Consider the following 21041-nt stretch of genomic DNA (forward strand, 5'->3'; position numbering starts at 1 on the left):
TCATAATTGATTGAGAAATCGGTCCTTAATGTAATTTACAATTATGATAACAGTTTTATGTTGGGAGTTTTTTTGTTGCTCAATGTACTTTAACTATGCAGTAAACGAAAATGCAGTGCTTCCAGAACTGGCTTTGCTAGTTCCCTTATCGAACCCGCGCTTTTACGACGTAATGTCCGGAAGCAGTCGGGGAACCTTTCGTGAACATGAGTATTCGCTGCGCTGTGGGCAGTTCTGGACGCACCTTTAGGAGGAGCACGATCAGCATGTACCGTACCGTCGCAGGTACTACATGAGCCTGGAGGCGCGGCGCAAGGAGCCGGGCGCGGACGGGAAGCCCCCCGGGGCGGCGGCGGGCGCGGGCGGGCGGCCGCCGCCCAGCGCCAAGCCGCCCAAAGACAAGGACGACAAGAAGGACGACGTCAAGGTCAAGCAGGAGGGGCAGAAGCCCACCACTGAGACGCAGGTGAGACATCCTTGTTTTTATGGAACCCCACACTCTAATCTTATGATATTACTTTAGATCCCTTACGAATAAACTTCGATCATTTGAAATCTATTGTGCGATTTTTATGCATTTCCATGCATCGAACGATGGAACTCGATGGTGGTTTGAATTCTGGGCGATTCCCGAGTTGCAGTCAGAGTAATTGGTTATTTACCTGACTTGACAATCTTATGTTTGAAAAAGAAGCTACAATCTGTGTTGTTATTTTGTTTTATCTTGACATTGGCAGAATATAATATCGGTTTTGATGTTGCAGGGCCCACCGCCGCCTCCGACGTCGCAGTACTACTTGCCGTACATGCAGGGCCCGCACTACGGGGCGCTGCCCTTTGACCCGGTACGTGTCTTTCAAATTTACTTTTTTACCACACATAGGTACTTTACAATATGAGGTTCTTCAAAAAAAGGAGTGTACTGATTTTTAAAGAGTCGGCAACGCGTATGTATAATTTCTGGAGTTTCAGGCGTCCATAGGCTACGGTGACTGCTTACCATCAGGCGGGCCGTATGCTTGTTTGCCACCGTCGTGGTATATAAAAAAAATCTCCTCCCGATAGGAAAATCCTTTCGAATCCAAGAATAGAATTCGTTTATTCATATCGGACAACGTCTTTATCAAAAGCGTCAAGAAGCGACAGAGGGGGAGGCAGTCGCTTCCTTACATAATAAAATGTCAAACTAAATTTATGTCCCTTTCCGTTCCTTTGGCCATCGGACATATAATAACTTCCCGTCCGCTAAAACACGACAGTAATGCTTTGAATTTTTTTCCAAACATATTGGAGAAAACGTAGATTATTGGTGTCTCTGTGTTGACGTATGACCTGTGCCGAGCAGGTGTACCGCGCGCCGCTGAGCCCGATGCTGGTGTCCGGGTTCGGCGGCGGCTGGACGGTGCCGCGCTACCACGCGCCCGAGGACCTGTCGCGGCCCGGCGCGCCCGGCAAGCTGGACCTGCTGCCGCCGCACGCGCCGCAGTACGCCTACCCGCACGCGCAGCACAAGATCCACGAGCTGCAGGTACGGATACACATACGAACCTATTCGAGAACACTACACCATACAGCTGCGCGCCGCTAGTGAAACAAGTGTCATGTGTGTAGATCGCGCGGTACAGTATGCACGCTCCTTGCTGGCGCTGCGCACATAACTCACGTCTCTGTGGTATCGCTAATTTCTTATCGATTAATTTCATTTATTTGGTTCTTGTGGGCCGGATCTCGACTACTATCGCGATCGAGACTCATAGGTATTCTCGGATAATATTAATGTATAAGATGTGTTTCCAGGAGCACGCGAAGCCCCCGGCGGCGGCCAAGCCGCGGCCGTCGCCGCCGAAGGAGCCGGCGCGCTCGCCGCCGCCGCAGCGCCACGTGCACACGCACCACCACACGCACGTCGGCCTCGGCTACCCGCTCTACCCGCCGCCCTATCCTGGTGAGTCCTGGAACCCTGGGGGCGGAAACCAATCCGAGCTGTACCATCTTTATTGGAATATGTTCTGCTAGTCTCCTCTCAATGTATTGATGTGATTGGGCTATAATTTCTAAAATAGGCGAAATGATAATGAAACATGCGGAAGTTCTGTCACCTTATGATGTAAATTAAAAATTTCATTTTGATATTGCGCTTCCAGGCTTATAACAGGTATCCACTGCCATCTAAATTCAAGTAAGCAAACTAGGAAGTTGAAGGGTCTTGTAATCTAAGGCCGCGGACTGAGTTGAATGAGACTGTTTTGGACGGCAGCGCGACGGGCTTGGCGCGCCGCTCGCCGCGCCGCACTCCGCGTCCGACCAGTCCGCAGCCTAAATCAAAAACTTGAATTTGACATCGACTCTTCGCGCCACAGTTCCCCTTGGAGATTGACACAGCTTTTAATGTATCTTCATCTTATTGACGTGTTGTTGCAGCCGCGGCCGTGCTGGCCAGCACGCAGGCCGTGGTGAACTCGTTCCCCACGCCGCCCAAATGAGAGCGCGCGCCCTAGCGTGGCGTCCGGCCCGCCTGACCCGCGCCCGGCCCGGCCTGACCGCCGGACCCGGACCCGGACCTGGCCCCGGACCTGCGCCCGGTCCGTCCCGGTCCGGCCTCCCAAACGTGACTAGTGAAGTGACCCGCGAACCTTGAACGCTATCGAATTCGTATAAATTTAACCGCGCCCGTAGCCGTTTTCGTGAACTCTCGAATTCGAATCTAATCTCTATGCCTGTAGCCATAATTTGAACACTGTGATCTCGCGTAACCCACAAGATGTGTATGTGATGTGCGCTTTGAATGTTAGAATGTGTCCGAACCGATAGTTACCTGAATTCTTTTATAGTTGGAGCGAGTGTTATCGAAGACTCTCGGTGAACGTGTCCCGGCGAAGGATGACTGACGCTGCCCGCCACTTAATGTCTATACTATACTTTGTTTTATATGTTCACTAGTGCGAGCACAAACTAGTTTTGTAAATATTAGTGTTATGTGTAAATTACCCTACGATCGTTAGTGTTTCAAAAGGGATAATAATGTGTAATATAAACATCGAATTCTCCGATTCTCCCACTGGGCATTGTACTGATGTTGAAGCCCCTTCTAAATTGATATCAATGCGAATACAGCATAGTAAGATCTACAACTGCATTCCACGATAACGAAAGCAAACGTACCTAGTTGTAATGTTAGTTTACTAATATTTAAGTAATATAGCGTAAGTTCAAAGGCGTCAATGTGATCATTACAATATGAGTCGTAGCGTGCACAAATCGTACTGTTTCGATACTTAATAGTGAGTATGTAAGCATCCTATAGGTCGTCGAGTGTTCGAGCATCGCTGTGCGTGTATGTCTGGCTTATAATATAGGAACCGTAACAATCTCATAGTCCGTGGCCGATACAAGGGAGTAGTTGGTATCTGAACATGTCGTGTCGATAAAAGCATTTAAACGGCATAAACCTTATGTATAATTTGAAATAGTCTTCCAGTCGGTTGATTTGAAGTATTGTTAACTGATTAGTCCTACTTTCGCATTTCTACGTTTCCTAATGACTAATACTGGATATGAGGCAGCCAAATTATGGACGCTTTAACTCTACACGTGCTAGCTTAAACCAAGTGGACTTGTAGAGCGGTTCGAGTCACGCGAATCGATTGCATTTCAAATATAAGTAGTGGACGATTATAACACATTAGAGATTGAAGTAAATATAGTGATTTGGTATAATTTCATGACATTTTAGTCAATGTACGCGTGTACCTGTCTCATAATTAACAAAAACCTATATTTGTATAAATGCTGGGCCTAAAACCCTATTTTTTATTGTGGTAAGATGAGCCAAGTCTGCTAGAGGTTAATTTTGTAAACCAGTGTTGTAATGCCTACTTAACCCTAAAGGGGACTGTTAATGCAATCAACGGAAGGCATCCATTTGATTTGTTTTCATATGCAGGTCAGGAGGGCACACATCTGCGTTAAATTAACTAAATATGTATTCCAATTGGTAACATGTGTGCGCTCATATCGATATGAAGTCAACGATGCACATTGCACAACTCTACAAGTACCTAATCTAATTCCATGTCGAAGCAACAGCTTGAACATTGATAGAATGTGTCGTTTTCTAAATAAACGTGTGCATTCTGTATCTTGGTTGGCTGTACATAATATCAGATCGGATGATATTTGAGTTTAAAAAAGCTGTAATAATAAATATCTTGTTAAATACATATAATGAATATAATAATCAGATTTTGTTTATGTAAACTATGTTGAAATTTATTATTTCATGTATTGTTCTTACTTGCGCTGTCCAGTACCTAATTCCAGAAAGAAATCAAAACAAACCATGCTCAACCCTTTGTACGATATGGTAAATAAAGTCACCAGATCAAACCAATAGGGGTCGACACATATGCGATGACAAAACACAGGTTTCTTTACTTACATCTACCAATTATAAGCAGGTCTTCCTTCATTTATAATAAGCCACTACATTTCTAAAGTGAGATTCGAATGTCCTCAATGACAATTTTAAACTATATTAGTTTAATAGTTAACTTTAGAATTCGGCAGATGTTAAAATAAAACCTCATACAAAATGGAACTGAGACACTGTTAAGATTTTCTTGTTAGTCTGTGTCCCCTTAGATGGTGATTGCACAGATCGGATCCTTTAGTTGATTGCACTCTTTGGTAGTAGTTAATACTATAAGTATCAATAGTATTGAGTAGAATAACGGAGACATGGCAGTCATGATCTCACGCAAGCTGCCGATGACGCGGCAGACTGACTGATTACTCGTGCCCACTCTGTGACGACCAAATTGAAAAAGCTTGATCGTTCGGCTGTTGTTTTATTTGATTTAAGAATCCGGTAGCTACAATACTCTTTATTGATTCATGAACACAGTATTTATTACAATTTGAACGGTCAAGCTTAACTAGGTCTAAACATTCAATAATTAGAAAAATCCTGCCCAATATTGTACTTGTTTCTATCTAAACGATTTAAAATTTGTTACCTCTCACTTTAACGCCTTGAAAATAGAGGCGTGTTCAGATATTTCTGAGCACCCTGGCCGCTCCGATATATCTGATGGCGACTGTGCGTGTCCAAGACATGGCAAATAACTGTAAACACATATGCAAAGAAATAGCGCTTTTGACTTTCCGAAAATATGTTTAAAGAATTAATCTAATGCGTTTTTCTTTGCAAATGGTGTCAATGTTTCTTATTGTAACGTTGTGACGTCATTAACAAAGGTTCCCCTAATAATTTTAGAGCTTTTCCATAGTAGGTTGTGTAGATTTTGGTACGGTTGCGTTGAACTGTTGATTATTGTTGCGTAGAATTTAGGCAAATGTTTGTTTCAGTTTTGTCGGCATTTTCGTTACGAATCTAATAGTTCTACCGCAACTCGAGCGCCATCGCTCAAGGCAACTTTTTGCAAAAATACAGATGGATTATAGTCGTGAATACCCATTGGTAGTCGCGCTTCCATTGTGTAGTGTGTTCTGTGGTATTTCTGCAAAAAGCTGCAATCTTGCAGCTCTAATAATCAAATTGATCCTTTAGTACTGATGACGTCACAAGTACGATAGTCGTCGCGTGTGGGCGCGAGCGCATAGCAAACATTACGCTTCGATAATTTAATATTAACGGTACGAATCGCGACTTGGTAAGGAACATGATCATTGTATTTATAATGTATCGATATACATATAATATGGACATTTGTGTATTTTTTTGATGTACTAAAGCCAAGTTTGATTTTTCTTAGAAAAGAATTCGAAACTTTAAAAAAGGAATAATAAAGATAAATTATTTCTTAGAAAATGGGTTTTTATTTACTATAAAAAGTCCTTACAGTGCTTAATAAATACTAAGGAATCTTAGATTATTGTCAAAATACATTGCCTTAATGTTAAAAATTGTGATGTTTGACTAGGAACAAGTTTTAAATAGGTACATACAGTTAAAAGTGCGCGGTAACTTAAAGTTATTGCAATTTTTACAAGTTGATATTATTAAGTACAATTAAAGCTTAATTCTTAAGTAAAATACAATAGTGGCAATAAAATAAATTACTAGCAAAATTTAAGGGGTTAATAATCTCTTAATATCTAACAATAGAGGGGGATTTTTCACACGTCAAAACAGTATTTTGCCACAAAATATGTATTCCGTTACCTTAAGCCTAAGATACACTTGTAAGTTTTTACGTAAGTAAGGACACAGCTATACTCGTACTACAGAATGAGAAATTAATATCATTATCTTATTCTAACAAATAGCTTTGCCCTACCTTCCTAGCTTCCTACTTACGTAAGTAAAACTAACAAGTGTATCTTAGGCTTTATATATGAGATAAGGACTACTGATGGTCAGTTAAATGTGTGCTGTGAGTAATCGATGGATATCGAGCCAGAATGGAAACGCAGTGTGACTTCCGAGTTGAAATGATGAAGTTTCGAATATAAACTGTCGTAGACTCTCACTGTGATACACCGTGTTTTTATTAAATTCCGTTAACTTCGGGGTATAGGTAAGTACGTTTAACCCTTTTCCGGGCATAGTACGATTTATCGACCTCATACGCGCCATTAGAATTTCAACTTTAGCATTCCGATTTAAGGTTGAAATTAGATTACAGTTTCAGGAAATGTTACTTGTCTTAAAATGAATCATCAAAGCTGGATTAATTGGAATATATTTGGCTTTTCTGGGAAAAACCTGGTAGATTGGTGCGGCCTGGAAAAGGGTTAAGGAAACTAAATAGCGTAGATAATTTATAAAAATGTATATTTTTAATTTACTTTTTATTTTTATAAAAAAGTTATTAAGTGTCGCATATAGCGTTGTTGTAAGACGGCAATTACATTTAAGTCAACCAAACTACGGAAGGTGGAGGTAAGGAATTAAATCTCCATGTGGCGCTACAATATCTTGAATACTTGAAAAGAAAATAAAATCATAGACAGCGCACTTCACTCCGTCAATAACGCCTAGGTTCTTAGCTACTCTAGCGCTACTCTCCAGATATTTGGAACTATTATTTATAGCAGATAGCCGGTGACTAACTTTTGTTTTTTTTTATATATGTTCAAGTTTATATAAAAAAATAGTTAATTTTTTTTGTTTTAGACAAGTTTAATTTAGTAAAAAAATGTAGTTAAGATTATCACCTATATACCACCATATTACAATAAATAGTTATAACCGAGCAACGCTCGGTCGCCCAGGTACTGTTAATTAAAGAGGGACGGATAGTCTATCTCATGAGCGTCAGCATGGCGGGTGGACCTCAGCAAAAACGAACGAAATATTTATAAACATATTGTACCTTCGGTGTACCTTAGTGTACCTTTAATACAATCCAGTGTACCTCTCCCTAAAACGAGATATTTAACAAAAAAGGTCCACCCGCTATTCTTATAAATATTTCGTTCAAATTTGCTGAGGTCCACCTGCCAGGGGCGGATTAAGAAGGCCCGGGGCCCTTAGCACAATAGCTTGCGGGGCCCCCTGGTTCAAAAAAATATATGATTAAGTGCGAGTCGGACTCGCACCCCGAGGACTCAGTACCATCACAACATTTTTACGATGTCTTAATATTTTTCGACTCGTTCTCGATTAGTTTTTAAAATGTTATGCAGTGTATTTTTTAGGGTTTCGTAGTCACCTGGAAACTCTTTTAGTTTCGCCATGTCCGTCTGTCCGAGGCTTTGCCCCGCGATCGTTAGTGCTAGATAGCCATAATTTGGCATGGATACATAAATCATGCATTCCGACAGAACGGTAAAATAAAAACTATACAAAAATTAGGGTACCTCCCATACAAAATATTTTTTCTTTGCTTTGACCCTATAGTGTGGCATATGGTTCGATAAGGTCTTTCAAAACGAATAACGGTCTACAAAAACCTTTTCTTATAAAGTTATTACTTTCGGAAATAATCACTCCGAAAGAAAAAAAAATTTTTAGCCATTATAAAAGTGCCTAATCTTAATGAAGTTGTTAGTTGTTGTTATTTTATCACAGTTCCTTTCTTCTATATAGGTTTCCTCCTTACCTTCGGTTTTCATCACCAGGTCAGGTCGATAACATTGTATTGTCACCGATTTTTCCCTAGTAAGTGAATTTTTAACAACAAATTTTGACAAATGGTCAAAAAAATAGTTTGCAGAATTTGAACAACTTACGAGTATTTGCAAGTAAAATAAAAGCTGTTTAACAACATCAATATTAGGTATTAAGTTTAATAAAAGCTTGTAAAAATAGGTGAAATGTGAGTCGGATCTAAGAAGTTTTTTTTTTTTTTTTTTATTATTAAAAACTGATCGGCGATTGGCTCTAGTCACACCTGATGGAAAGTGAAGACAGGGCCTAAGATGGAGCTCACCGGTTCAGTAGTAGCCTATTCACTCTTGCTTTAAAGAGACCGAGGTCATATTTATCAGGGAATACAGAGGGCGGGAGCGCATTCCATTCTTAAGCCGTCCGTAACAAAAAAGAGGAGGCAAACCGTTTAGTGCGAACAAATGGAATGTGTACCACGAACGGGTGCATTCGCTCCCCACGCCTGGACGTCCGATGATGGAAAGGGGAAGGTGGGATCAGATCGTGCAGTTCCTGTGCACACTCCCCGAAATGTATCCGATAGAACACCGATAGGCTAGCGACTCGACGGCGATGCTCAAGGCTCTGTAATTTTGACTTGATAGATGGGTCATCGCCAAAAAGTCTATGAGCCCGGCGCTCTATCGAGTCCAGGGCCGCCAGCTGATATTTGGCGGAACCGTCCCATAGGTGGCAGCAGTATTCCATGCTCGAGCGGACCTGTGCTTGGTATAGGGAGAGAAGCTGTTTCGGCGTGAAATACCGCCTCACCTTAAATAGGACACCAAGTTTTTTGGCAGCAGTTTTAGCCCTGGACTCAATAGTCAACCCGAAGTTTAAGTTCGATTTTAAACTTAGACCAAGAAGCTCTAAAGTGTTAGTCACGGGAAGGGACACATTTCGGAAAGTGGGAGCCAAGGTGAACTGGCTCCGTTTTGCGGTGAAGAAACGCAACTAGAACTAATGGCTAAATGAGCCAAAAAACAAGGCCGAAGGCTGAGCCCCACGAGCTTAATATCCGGACCAAACGATTTCGTAGCGTTCCTGTGCGAAGCTGAAGGCCAAGCGGCAGGAAAGCAGAGCCTAGAATGAAACCAATGCCAGAGTGCGAACGAGGCCGTAGGCCGAGCTCCGCATAAGGGCGGAGGCTCGGAGCGTTCTATCGCGGCGCGCCACCATGCAAAGGCTGAATTGCAGGAGAACAGAGTTTGGAATTGAACCAATGTGACCTCGGCTCGCCTGCTGCCTTAGTTCTTGCTCGAAAGTGCGACTTGCTGGGATGCTTTGGGTATCGGGCCCTATGTAGGGCTTTACACCCGGCCTACGCGAATGCAAAGCCCTGCATAGGGGCCCCGCTGTTTTTATAACGGCTTTGCAACAACTCGGCATATTTTGGGCGCTCCGCCAGCCGTAGAGGAGCGCGTCCTTTGGCCTACTACGGGCTCAGAACTGATCATCATTAAGCATTAGCTGTAAGATGCAATTTGTTATTTGAAATAATAAATTAATAAATCATCCTTCCTTGCTTTTCACTAATATGTTTTTTAACACAGTATCTTTTGTTCGTTTCCGAGCTCTCCTGTTTCCTGCAGCTTAGCCATGCACTTAAGTTTTGAGACACTGCACCTTCGGTTTTATGCTAAACTCTGCTCTTGGTCTTTGCGTAAGCCTAAAAATTCTTTTAATTTGGTATCGTCATACAGAAAAATAGACATGATAATAACAAATAATAATAATTGATCAATATTGTTACTGACTTACGAAAAAAATACATTGTAAATAAAATGTTATAGTACAGGATCCGCGGAGTGCGAGTTCTACTTGAACTTGGCTGGTTCCGCGTGCCGAAATCGCATGGTCAGAGTCGGAGTGCGGGGCCCCCCTGGGCGCGGGGCCCTTAGCATATGCTTTTTCTGCTGTTCGGTTAATCCGCCACTGCCACCTGCCATCCTGACGCTCACGTCTATCTCGCCGCCAGATACTGTCGCGCCTATCATGTGCTAGCTCGGCTGGAGCAATGTAATACGTGGGCTAGTCCACCAGATACATCGGAGCGGCCTCACAAATATCTGAGCACGTCTCTATTGCCAAGGCGTTAGAGTGCGTGTTCAGTTATATGTGAGCACCTCGGCCGCTCCGATATATCTGATGGCGACTGTACTTACTGCTTCAGTTACTTGCACCGTGAAAGTCAACTCGAGTTACTGGCGTATCAAGCTTGAGCACACGTCTCGCAAGATATAAACGTGAGTGCATTATTAATTACCGCGAAACTATGGTCCAATACTACAACTATGACCCAAAGTTTCCATACGTAACACCAACACCAACACACCAACATCAACACCAACGTTCTTTTCGGTTTTGTCTGTGTTTGTTCTTCCATTTAAGAAATTTACTTTGCCCTATAACTGCACTACCGAGCAATATCTTCGAGTTAGTTTTAGACCGTGATTGGGAGACTGGATTTTGCTGTACCGAACCCTAAACCGTGACTAACGGCCCGATTCGAATATTAGGTCTGGATACGATATGGATCGGATATGTCAGTGTCAAAAGTGACGTTTCTTCAAACAAAAACTAGAGTCAGGCCAAGATAAGTTGGCAGTGATTTTGACAGCTCAGACAGTGCAAGGGTTATTTTAAAAGTCAAACTTCTATAAAATTATGACGTTAACATTTGTACAGGCCGGGCTATCAAAATCGTTGCCAACTTAGCTTGGTCTGACTCTGTCTAACCTAATAATTGACGTATCTTAAAGTTCGAATTGGGCCGTGAGAAAAAAGTGACATGTCAGACTGCGTTTAGGCCTTGGAAGGTTGTGAAAATATGACCTATACTTAAACATTACGTAAAGAACGTAATAAATAAATAAATTATTGTCCATAGACAACACTGTCAATACTGAACGCTACTTAAATTTCCAAAAAAAGATAAAATCGCATTCACTGAAGCAACTTTGAAAGCGGATAAATTGAGAACATCTTCCTGTTTAGTAGGTATGTCTGTCTCTATTTAAACCTCTCTGAAGCAGTTGTTTTGTCTATAAATTTGGACGCGCGGTTGTTTTATGCGATAAACGCAGCGTTAAACGCGATGCTTTTCCGTGTCATTTCTCCTACATTCCGTTGACACATGCGTTCACCAACAATCGCCGCTGTTACTCAACAAACGTTATATGTACTCAAATTAGTACGCGGGGTAGGAAGATAAAATTATGTTATTCTTTAAGCTTTGAAAATTACTTCTCGAATGCGTCTTATAAAACTATTTCTTTGGTTGTTATAATTCAGTGTCGGTTGCTAAATGTAGGCTTCAACCAGTGAGTATTTAAAAGTTACCACTAAGCGTTAATAAATTATTAAACGTTACTCTTTGAGGTTGACATGAGAATTTGACTAATGTCTTATGATTTTTGAGTGTAGTGTCAAGTAAAGTCACTTGAATTTATAAAATTGGCATATCTTTTAAAGTATTAGAAAAGTAAACTAAGGTAAAGTCTACATCAAGGAAGACTTATAAGGGTCTTATTGCAAAAAAAAAAACAACTATTATGCTAAATCGCGCCTAAACCTATTCAATAGAGAGACACAATTGATGATTTTGATATTTAAATACTACTCGTAATTAAATACATAACATCTTCACTACGCTTACTCGAAAGCTTACAAATTATGTTAGATAAAAAAAATCACTGCTCATAGTAAAGCTTGTCCTTTGACGTTAAAATAAATACTGTTTAGTGTTAAATTCGAAGCTAAAGCTAGATTTTTGACTGCATCAGTCGACGGAGCCACAGTATTTTAGTATTCACGAATATTATTTTATCCTGGCACTAAAATGGACTATAGGAGGCAAGTATGCCTTTGTCTATAAAAATGTTCTGCCCTACTAAGGACACGGTGTCTTGCTACCATATAGCAATAATTTGCACTGGCTGTCATGTTTTACTCAATAGTAACTGTACATTTTCTACACATTGAAAAGTCATAATTTTCATTGCACAAAAATAGGAACGTTACGTATTTTTCTCTTCACCTAAAATCATTGAAAACAATACGAATTACAATTAGAATCGGTTCCAAATTTAATGTCGCTCTTGCGAACTGTAGCAGTCAACTCACATTCACTGGCACGAGTAGGTACACCTAATCTATATCGTCAGGTCTCAACTGTCTCTCACCTTCGTTCAAAAATATAAGCATCGCCTTGTACAAAAGGTACAACCCTAGCATCCGTCTGTCTTTCAACGGCCAGGACGCCGCGACACCATAATAATTTCCACTTTTCAAATTTTTTAAATTCGGAACACCTAGGACATCAATCATGGCCGCCTCATACGTGTAAGCTTCGGCCGGGATGACGTTCTGGAAGATGTGGAGGCAGACGACACCGACCTTGTCTGACCAGATGTCGAGGATGTGCTGGACCTTCTTGTCGTTGGACGTGGTGAAGTCGCGCTTCCAGAGGGTCAGGGCTTGGTACAGGTGGGAGTACGGGCGGGAGCGTTTACCTGGAAACATTTGATTTATACAGGTGTAACAAAAATAATGGGGATATGTTTAAGCGCATAATCGTGTTCTGATTTTCTTGATGGTTTTTTTTTTTAATTGACTGGTCGTCCGAGTCGGTCAACTCAAACAAACAAATACAAATGTCAAAAATTATTTACGTCAAAAAAAAAAACTACTTTTTCCTAATCAGAACATCCCCGTAAACGGATCCCCATTATTTTTGTTACACCTTGACAACGCAGATAACAGAAAACGTTCAAGTATTATGTATGTATCCTAAATTATGTATGTTTTGTACAAAGATGTTATTATATGTGGCATGTGTGGCTTAAGTGGCTTTCCATCAGAGAACATAAGGACCCTTTAGGCTTGTAATGGAACGCCATATATATTTTAGTATGTAGGTACTATTTGAAAGCCTGCAGTGACGCAAGGCCGCGTGAGGATGATGTCACTGTATATTAAAAATCGGCCAAGAGCATATCAGGCCATGCTCAGAGTAGGGTTCCTTAGTTACTCTTCCGTCACAATAAGCTAAACTGTGGATAGTACGTCTTTTTACTATGAAGGGAATTTTTTTGCGATAACTCAAAAACAGCTAAACTGATCATGTCCGCTATAGTTTTCATTTAATGTATTGCTTAAGCTCTACTTCCACGATTTTTTTCATATTTTTTTGACCTATGGTTCAAAAGTTAGAGGGGGGGGGACACTTTTTTTTTCTTTCGGAGCGAATATCTGCGAATATATTCACTTTATCATAAAATTTTTGTTGAAGACCCCTATTAGTTTTGAAAGACCTTTCAAACGATATCCCACACTGTAGGGTTGAAGAAAAAAAAAAATTCACCCCCACTTTACGTGTACCCTAGGTACCCTAAAAAAAAAAAATTTAGATTTTATTCTACGACTTTGTCGGCTTTATTGATTTATATATATCCATGCCAAATTTCAGCTTTGTAGCACTAACGACCACGGAGCAAAGCCTAGTTGACTACGGAACCCTAAAAATTAAGTTCTTAAAAAGAGTTTTACTCAATCTAGATGGTCCTCTCGAGGAGAACATTATTCGCACATAGAAGGCGTTGTTTTTTTGCACTCACCTTTTCCAACATAAAATATAGAGTTGATAAATGTGACCCAGGATATATGATGGCTCTGCGATCCCGCTTTCGCCGGTAAATTCTGCGTTAGCCTGGGGTCCAGTAGTAGATACGTGAAGGAGGTCTTCGCCGTGCCTTCTCGCCATTTCTTGTTGGAGTTGGTAAAATCGGTGCGTGCTTTGGTTTCTAGCTCTATGTATGGCGCGAGGTTGTTCATCCAGTCACTTGTACGCAAGGATTTTTCAAGTTCTATACTGTACGCTGGAACATTCAATAAAAATGTTAAACGATAATCCACTTTTTCATTGATCAATTGTTGAGTAACGCAACTAACATTTTTCTAGAAGAACTTTACATAGGGTTACACTTTTGAATTTAGTTAATTTTACTACCATTATAATAAAAAATAAGTTAAGAAATTTAAAAATTATCACATCACTGAAAATAAATCAAATAAAATGACATTGACATCACTCAAAAATCATTAAAAACCTTTTTGACTTACTTTTGCCCTGCTTGTTGACAACAATGGGTTGTTTCTTGAGCGCTTGTAGTTTCTTCAAGTAGAGTGTTTTGGTTCCGTCTTGTATGGGCCCAGGTTTGAATCCCAGCTTGACCAGTTCCGCTCTGAGAGTGTTACTGTCGTAGACTACGGAAGCTGGTAATGAGGAAGCTACGGACACTATCGTCTGGTCGGGAGTTGTGTCAGCCGCTTCATCTACTGGAAGACTGTAAAATAACGAATATGTTATGAAGAAGAATTGGTCATACAAATTACTATGCAGGTATTTATATAACTGAACTTATAGGTGAACAAAGTCCAAGCGGTACAGGGCGACGCGACCGTGGTTCGCGCGACTCGGTCAAAATAACTTGAATGAATCTGTTTTGGACCACACCCGCGCCCGCACTGCCACGAGCGTCCAGTCCGCGGCCTCATACTCACGGCATCAATTATTTTCCGACTATGCACCTCTATTATCTCCTATTATAATAGTTGATTGTATTTCTAAACTGAACGGCCAGATGAAGACAAATAAAGAATAGGAAAGGCGACTCGGTTAAAGTACCGTTGGGTCGTCTAGGTGACACTACATCAATAAGCATTGTTCTTCTGCCTCTGTTGTCCTAACAAATAACCTAGCCTTGCTTAGAGTAATGTCCAACACAAAGAATATGTACTTACACAACAGGCGAAACAAGTAGCCTCTTCTCAATCAACACCACATCTTCCTCTTCATCCTGATATTTATACTCTTCTTGCACATTTGCTATAACTATACTGCCTCCTGAGAAATTGCTGCTCACGCCACTGCTGGCTGATGATCTCCTAGTATTCATGGCCCCAACGTCCGTGTCGTTGTGGTTAGACAACCACTCATTCGTCTTATTCTGAACCATTACCAACGCCTTGTCCATTTGTGAATTATCTTCAGTCAATAACGAGTGAGAATCATCTAAAGTCAATCTTCGCATATCAGAACTTAACGTGTGCGATTTACATTTCTTCAAACTCGTCTTTGTTTTATAATTTACGTGTGTAATACTGTTAGGCGAGCCGGGCAGGGAGAAGTTTTCGTAAACACTCATGCGTTGTTTTTTATACTCTCTAGTGTCTTGGCAAGAGCATGATTTTTCTTCAACAGTGTCTTCGAGTCTTTGTACGCCGCTTATTTCTATTTCCACGGGTCTGCTGGTGCATGTTTTGTAGCTTGTCCTAGTGTCATTAGTTCTATTCCTAGTGAGATCAAGTGTGCTTTTGGTGAGATCTGTGGTCCACGGAGCTGATTCGTCCTCTAGCATGTGTTCTCCGAGTATTGTGGGGTAGAGGTTGTTCATGACGAGGCTGGTCTTCTCGCACCAGTCACGGACCATCTCCGACCTCCTGCAGGTGGACACATGGTGGAGGGGGTTGCTGGTGACGGGTTCATATTCGGCGACCACTTGGTCTGTTGTCATTAGCACTTTATCTGTAAAAATGCATAGGACATAAATAAAAGAAAGAAAGTATAAGTAACCTATACATATATACATATTTTAATGGAATGGCAAAGACACTGCACAGGATAAAGGTACAACTTGGAACCCGGCGACGTAAGGTGACCGCAGACAACACGTCGCCACGTCACAACTGGTTTCTATGTATTTCTATGAGATATCTTTCAAACTCAGCGACACGAAGTCGGGCTCGGCGACGTGTAGCTCGGCGACGCAGATCAGTAGTGCTGCTGACGTCAGAGCGAAGTACGTGATATGTTCGGAATCGAAACTAACATAGCGACGAAGTCTGCAGTTGTGGTCTGCGGTCGTGACACGTTACCGGGTTCCAATTTGTACCTTAATATGGACTGCGAAAAAGGGAAGTGAAGTCTTATAGGACGTAGGGTAGTTTTTAACAATCATCATCATCATTCCACATAGAAGCGCTGCTGGTAAGAGCGTGCGATTTTGCAATCCGGAGGTCGCGGGTTTAAACCCCAGCTCGTAGGAATGAGTTTTTCGGAACTTATGAACGAAATATCAATTGATATTTACCAGTCGCTTTTCAGTTAAGGAAAGCCAAAGTGATGAGGAAACCAGACTAATCTTGATAAGGCCTAGTTTACCCTCTAGGTCGAAAAGTTAGATGGCAGTCGCTTTCGTAAAAACGAATGCCTACGTCAATTCCTGGGATTAGTTGAGCAGACCCCAGGCTTCCATGAGCCATGGCAAAATCTTGGGACAATGTGAGGAAGATGATGGTCATCATTAGACATAGACAAAGTTGCAGGCAGAAGAAAGTTCATTCTACACAACAATACCTTGTAGCACAATAACTTCACATTAAAAATCTATGTGCTAAAGACTATCTACTCGTATTTGTATAATACTAATATTCTTGGTAGGTGCTGAATTAATTGTTTTTTTTATTATTGTGAACTTATGTTAGATAGTTAAGGTACATGGCATAAAATAAAATTAATGATAAGGATTTACTAACCTAAATCTAAGGTATATGCACAAGCTGATCCAAAGTTATCATCCAGCTGGTCCACCACATTGTGCAGGTAGTCATACACCTCCCACTGTTCCTCCCGAGCTGCATAGTCGAAGGACGAGTGGCCATCCAGGTCAACCCAGGACGGATCTCCCCCACAGCCAAGGAGAAGCTTTAAGTTCTCCACTCGGCCCCATATGGCTGCTATGTGGACTGGGGTTACACCATCATCAGTACTGTAAAATTAAATGATATGCAGTGTTATTTCAGTTTCTCTGATGATGGGACCCTTCGGAAACACATTTTTACCACAACTTTTACATTTACACAAAAGGCCTCATCGATCCCCAGAAGTCTATGCAACACAGTTTAAGAATAACACATTGAATAGGTACCCAGTAATAAATATGGTTGAGGACCCAGCTAATAAAAACATTGAAAATCGTATTTTTTTTAGTAAATTGTCAAATGGCTGTTGAGAATTCCCAAAACAATCTAAATGTATGATCAATGAAAGTTAAGAACAATTGATAAGTATAATTTATATATAAAAATAAAATAATTTCTGTGTGGCACTGAATCATATCTCATGTTATAAAAATAAAAATGTTGTGTTGCACTTGGGTGACCTCCACTCAAGGGGAAAAAAGGTACTGAGTCATACAATATGCTAATAACAATAACGCTCCAGTTAATAAGAATTAATACAAAGTTTTTGCTTCATAATACTGATTCAAGAATTGTCAGTGTGGCTTATTTAAACCTCCTTAATTAGTAAACTTTAAAGAATGTATTTAAAATTTAGAATATTGCATAATTTCTTGAATGATCTAAGCCAAATAGCGCTATCTCAATAATAAATGAATTTGAAAATGGAGTTATCAGCTATAGAAACTAAAGTATAATTTAGCAATGAATTTTCTTTTGAGATAGCACTATATGGCCTTGTACAGAGATGTGAAAAATAGTTTATAAAAAGTATTTAAATACAAAATACAAATACTTCCTTGATATACTATTTCAAATGCAAAATACAAAATAGTTTTCAAATTTGTATTTAAAATACTAAATACAAAATAGGTATTTTCAAAATGCTTTTTTAAAATACAAATACTTTGCGATAAAAGGTACTCTTAAATAGTGAATACCTAGTCTGAATTAAAAAGTTAGTATTGCTCGGAATTTACAAGTTCGAAAGGCTTTCTTTATTCTTTAAAAATGGTGTGTATATCAGTCCAAATTTTCTGTCTCCTCATGTTTACCGGTTGAATGGACTTTTAAGTGATGGTTTTTAATGGTCAATTATTAAAAGCATTAATTTAGAGCCCTCTCGCGCATGAGAGGAGGCCTGTGCCCAGCAGTGGGACGTATATAGGCTGAATTATTATTATTATAATTTAGATTTGTAATGTTTTACAGCTATATACCTCTCGTTGGTTGGTGAAAACGTCTCGTTTGTGTTTCACCAGGTCAGAAAAGTTTGTTTACCTCTCGTGCCTTGAAACCCTTGCAACGATTAAGATTCCACATTTTTAATCTCTCGCTACGCTTGTGGTTATTTACGGCGTTACTAAACAGATTCACCAGTTCCATGTAAAAATAATAAATAAATATTATAGGACATAATACTATGTCGGTGGCAAACAAGCATACGGCCTGCCTGATGGTAAGCAGTCTCCGTAGCCTATGTACACCTGCAACTCCAGAGGAGTTACATGCGCGTTGCCGACCCTAACCCCACCCCCCTCGAACAAATTACACAAATTGACTAAGTACCACAGTAATAAGCTCATTAACGATTGTGTTGTGGCAGGCTTCCCTCATGGACCAACTTCGTATGCACAACTGGTTGTGCCATAAGGAATATTTTTTCGAAATCCTTCCCATAGACACAACTGGTTTATCAAGGATTTAATTTTAGTTCCTAATTACACAACTACCTGTAATTTACCAACTTTAAATCAATCATTTGTGTACTCCTCGTTAAACCTGAGAGAATTATTAGGAGCCTCGACGAAATTGTTCCAATTTCGCTCAATTATTAATAATATTATAATGCAAAGATAAGTGAGAAAAGTGGCCATTATCACTGTCAATATCTAAAGAGGATTTTTTTTATGTAATAGCCTAATAGGCTGCAAACGAGCCGCCTGATGGGAAGCAGTCATCGCCCCCCATGGACATAAGCAACATCGGAGGAGCACATATTAATGTGAAAGCTATCTATTTCCTCTTTTGATTGTAGTTGTGTTATAAGAAATGGTTCGAGAGCACATTAGTTGTGCTTAGTTGTGCCAGTTGTGCGTAGTTGTGCCATTAGGAACACATATTTTTAATGGCACAACCAGTTGTGCATACGTAGTTGGTCCATGTGGAAAGCCTGGTGTTGTGGGTACTAGACAATGATATATATAAATATTTATAAATAATTAAATACATATACATAAGGTCGATATTTAAACGATAGATACAATAACAGCTTCGACAGGAAAACATAACTAAGTATGTAATAATAGTATTAAGCAAACGCGGATCGGTCCGCGCGATCTCGCCAACTATTACATAAATCCTAGAGGTTTTCAATAGTGGCTTATTGTGTTAAACCCTGTTTCAAAAAATTCATAGTGAATAAATAAACTAAAAAAAAAAACATAGAAAACACCCATGACTCAGGAACAAATATCTGTGTTCATCACACAAATAAATGCCCTTACCAGGATTTGAACCCGGGACCATCGGCTTCATAGGCAGGGTCACTACCCACTAGGCCAGACCAGTTGCCATAAAAGAATGAGAGAGTTGCAAGGATTGTAACGTCAGAAGAGATTGTAACTCCTACTTACTTTACCTAATAAAAAGTATTTTGTATTTTGAAAATAGAAAATAGGTCCCAAAAACTATTTGAAATAAAATACAAAATAGTTTTCTTTAAAAGGTATTTAAATACAAAATACAAAATAGGTATTTTGCATTTTGTATTTGCATTTTAAATACAAGTATTTCAAATAAGTCACATCTCTGGCCTTGTAGCCCTTGTAGGGCAGTGTAGTAGTCTCTAAATTGATAAGTATATGGTTATTACATTTATAGGAAAAATGAAATTGATGGGTATAATTTGTTAATGAAGAATTATCATTAAAAATTTAAAAAAATATAAGAGGCTTATGTTGGAGCCTGTCAAGGAGAGCTAAAAAATATTAATAAATTAGCCTATAAAGGCTTCGCTTTGTAAAGTGTGATAACAAAGAAGAATCCAAATTGAAGAAGTCTGGGGTCTGATAGTCCCTGCCCTCCCTGGTCTACCTTCCAATACAGATAACAAGGTCTGTGTTGTTTATGAGAGGGATTTATTATATAAAGCAGTGGCACTTACCATAAATTTGGATCACCTCCATGCTTGAGTAATACTTCTGTGCACTCTTTTGATTTCTCTAAAGGCTCAATACCAACAGCCAAATGTAGCACACCAATGCCTTTACAAGGTAATATCACATTTATATCTATTCGATTTTCACTCAGGAAACTCTCCACTGACCTGCAAAGTGTTAATAGAGTGCCTTAGAAATAAGTACTTAGACATAAAAATGTTGCTACGCCCTAGTAGGGTCCATGATTGTACTCTATTTAAAGAACATCTGTAATACCATGGTTGCAACGAATAAATGAAATGAAATATATAGCCACTTATTTTTTATAAATTCCACCACTATAGAACTACAACTGCACTTAACATGGATACTGATTTTATTACTATACCTCGAATTTCCACTCTGTATTAAATCGTACAATTTGAAGACATCTCTATACGACGAACCCATGGCTCTTCAAAAGTTGATATGAAACTACTTTTTCGCAATTAGTAGTCATCGGGTCTGCACCTTGCAACCGACCATTTCCTCTGCGGCTTCCGCTCGCGATATCACTTCTATATATAGATCTCGCTGTTTCTTCGATATTGCAAAATTTACACTTAATTGCATTAGATCACTATGGTACAAAATTGCGCAAGTGTGACTCACATTGTTGTTTCGTTTGTTTTGCTTAAAATTTTCAAATTAACGTCACCCTTTCACTCGGCCCTTTGTTTACGTTTAGCACGCCAGGCTTCTCACGTTTCGTTTCACAGAATTGGCATTACATTCATTTCACCGCATTGCTTATATGTTTAAATTGTTCTTTACATAGTTTCTGAAATAATATAAAGTTAAAAGAATTCAAATCGTTTGTATTAATTATATTTATCACCATTTACCATTTCCTACACCAATAATTATTTAATTCGAGTTTAAACTATCTTTTGACTCGATGATATAACAGATGGCGCCACTTAACA

General features: G+C 39.9%; 2 protein-coding genes across 4 annotated transcripts in view; one reads left to right on the forward strand and one right to left on the reverse strand.

Moving 5' to 3' along the window:
- The window catches only part of LOC133527709 (zinc finger protein 608-like), a 147529-nt gene extending 141699 nt beyond the window's left edge, over positions 1 to 5830 (forward strand). For all 3 annotated transcript variants that reach the window (XM_061864849.1, XM_061864847.1, XM_061864848.1), the window contains 5 exons: positions 286 to 466; positions 765 to 845; positions 1346 to 1528; positions 1798 to 1945; positions 2422 to 5830. In XM_061864849.1, coding sequence (XP_061720833.1) covers positions 286 to 466; positions 765 to 845; positions 1346 to 1528; positions 1798 to 1945; positions 2422 to 2483 — 655 coding nt within the window. In that variant the 3' untranslated portion in view covers positions 2484 to 5830. The remainder of the gene's footprint in view (positions 1 to 285; positions 467 to 764; positions 846 to 1345; positions 1529 to 1797; positions 1946 to 2421) is intronic.
- Positions 5831 to 12032: 6202 nt separating this feature from the next.
- Positions 12033 to 21030, reverse strand: LOC133527710 (ankyrin repeat and LEM domain-containing protein 1-like). The gene is made up of 7 exons (XM_061864850.1): positions 20465 to 21030; positions 20082 to 20243; positions 16712 to 16944; positions 14918 to 15701; positions 14237 to 14460; positions 13732 to 13992; positions 12033 to 12627 (listed from the first exon to the last, which is right to left on the reverse strand). The coding sequence occupies exons 1-7, from the start codon at positions 20524 to 20526 to the stop codon at positions 12263 to 12265; spliced, it is 2091 nt and encodes a 696-aa protein (XP_061720834.1). The 5' UTR covers positions 20527 to 21030; the 3' UTR covers positions 12033 to 12262.
- Between the last annotated feature and the right edge of the window lie 11 nt (positions 21031 to 21041).

Source organism: Cydia pomonella, chromosome 18 (genome assembly GCF_033807575.1).
Source record: "Cydia pomonella isolate Wapato2018A chromosome 18, ilCydPomo1, whole genome shotgun sequence".
Taxonomy (NCBI): domain Eukaryota; kingdom Metazoa; phylum Arthropoda; class Insecta; order Lepidoptera; family Tortricidae; genus Cydia; species Cydia pomonella.

Bases quoted from the DNA above. Each gene is read 5' to 3' on its own strand.
- LOC133527710 (XM_061864850.1), bottom strand. From the start codon at position 20,526: ATGGGTTCGTCGTATAGAGATGTCTTCAAATTGTACGATTTAATACAG. The intron at 16,945-20,081 runs GTAAGTGCCACT...TTAATTTTACAG, and splicing joins GGAGGTGATCCAAATTTATG to TACTGATGATGGTGTAACCC. The intron at 12,628-13,731 runs GTGAGTGCAAAA...AAATGTTTCCAG, and splicing joins TATATTTTATGTTGGAAAAG to GTAAACGCTCCCGCCCGTAC.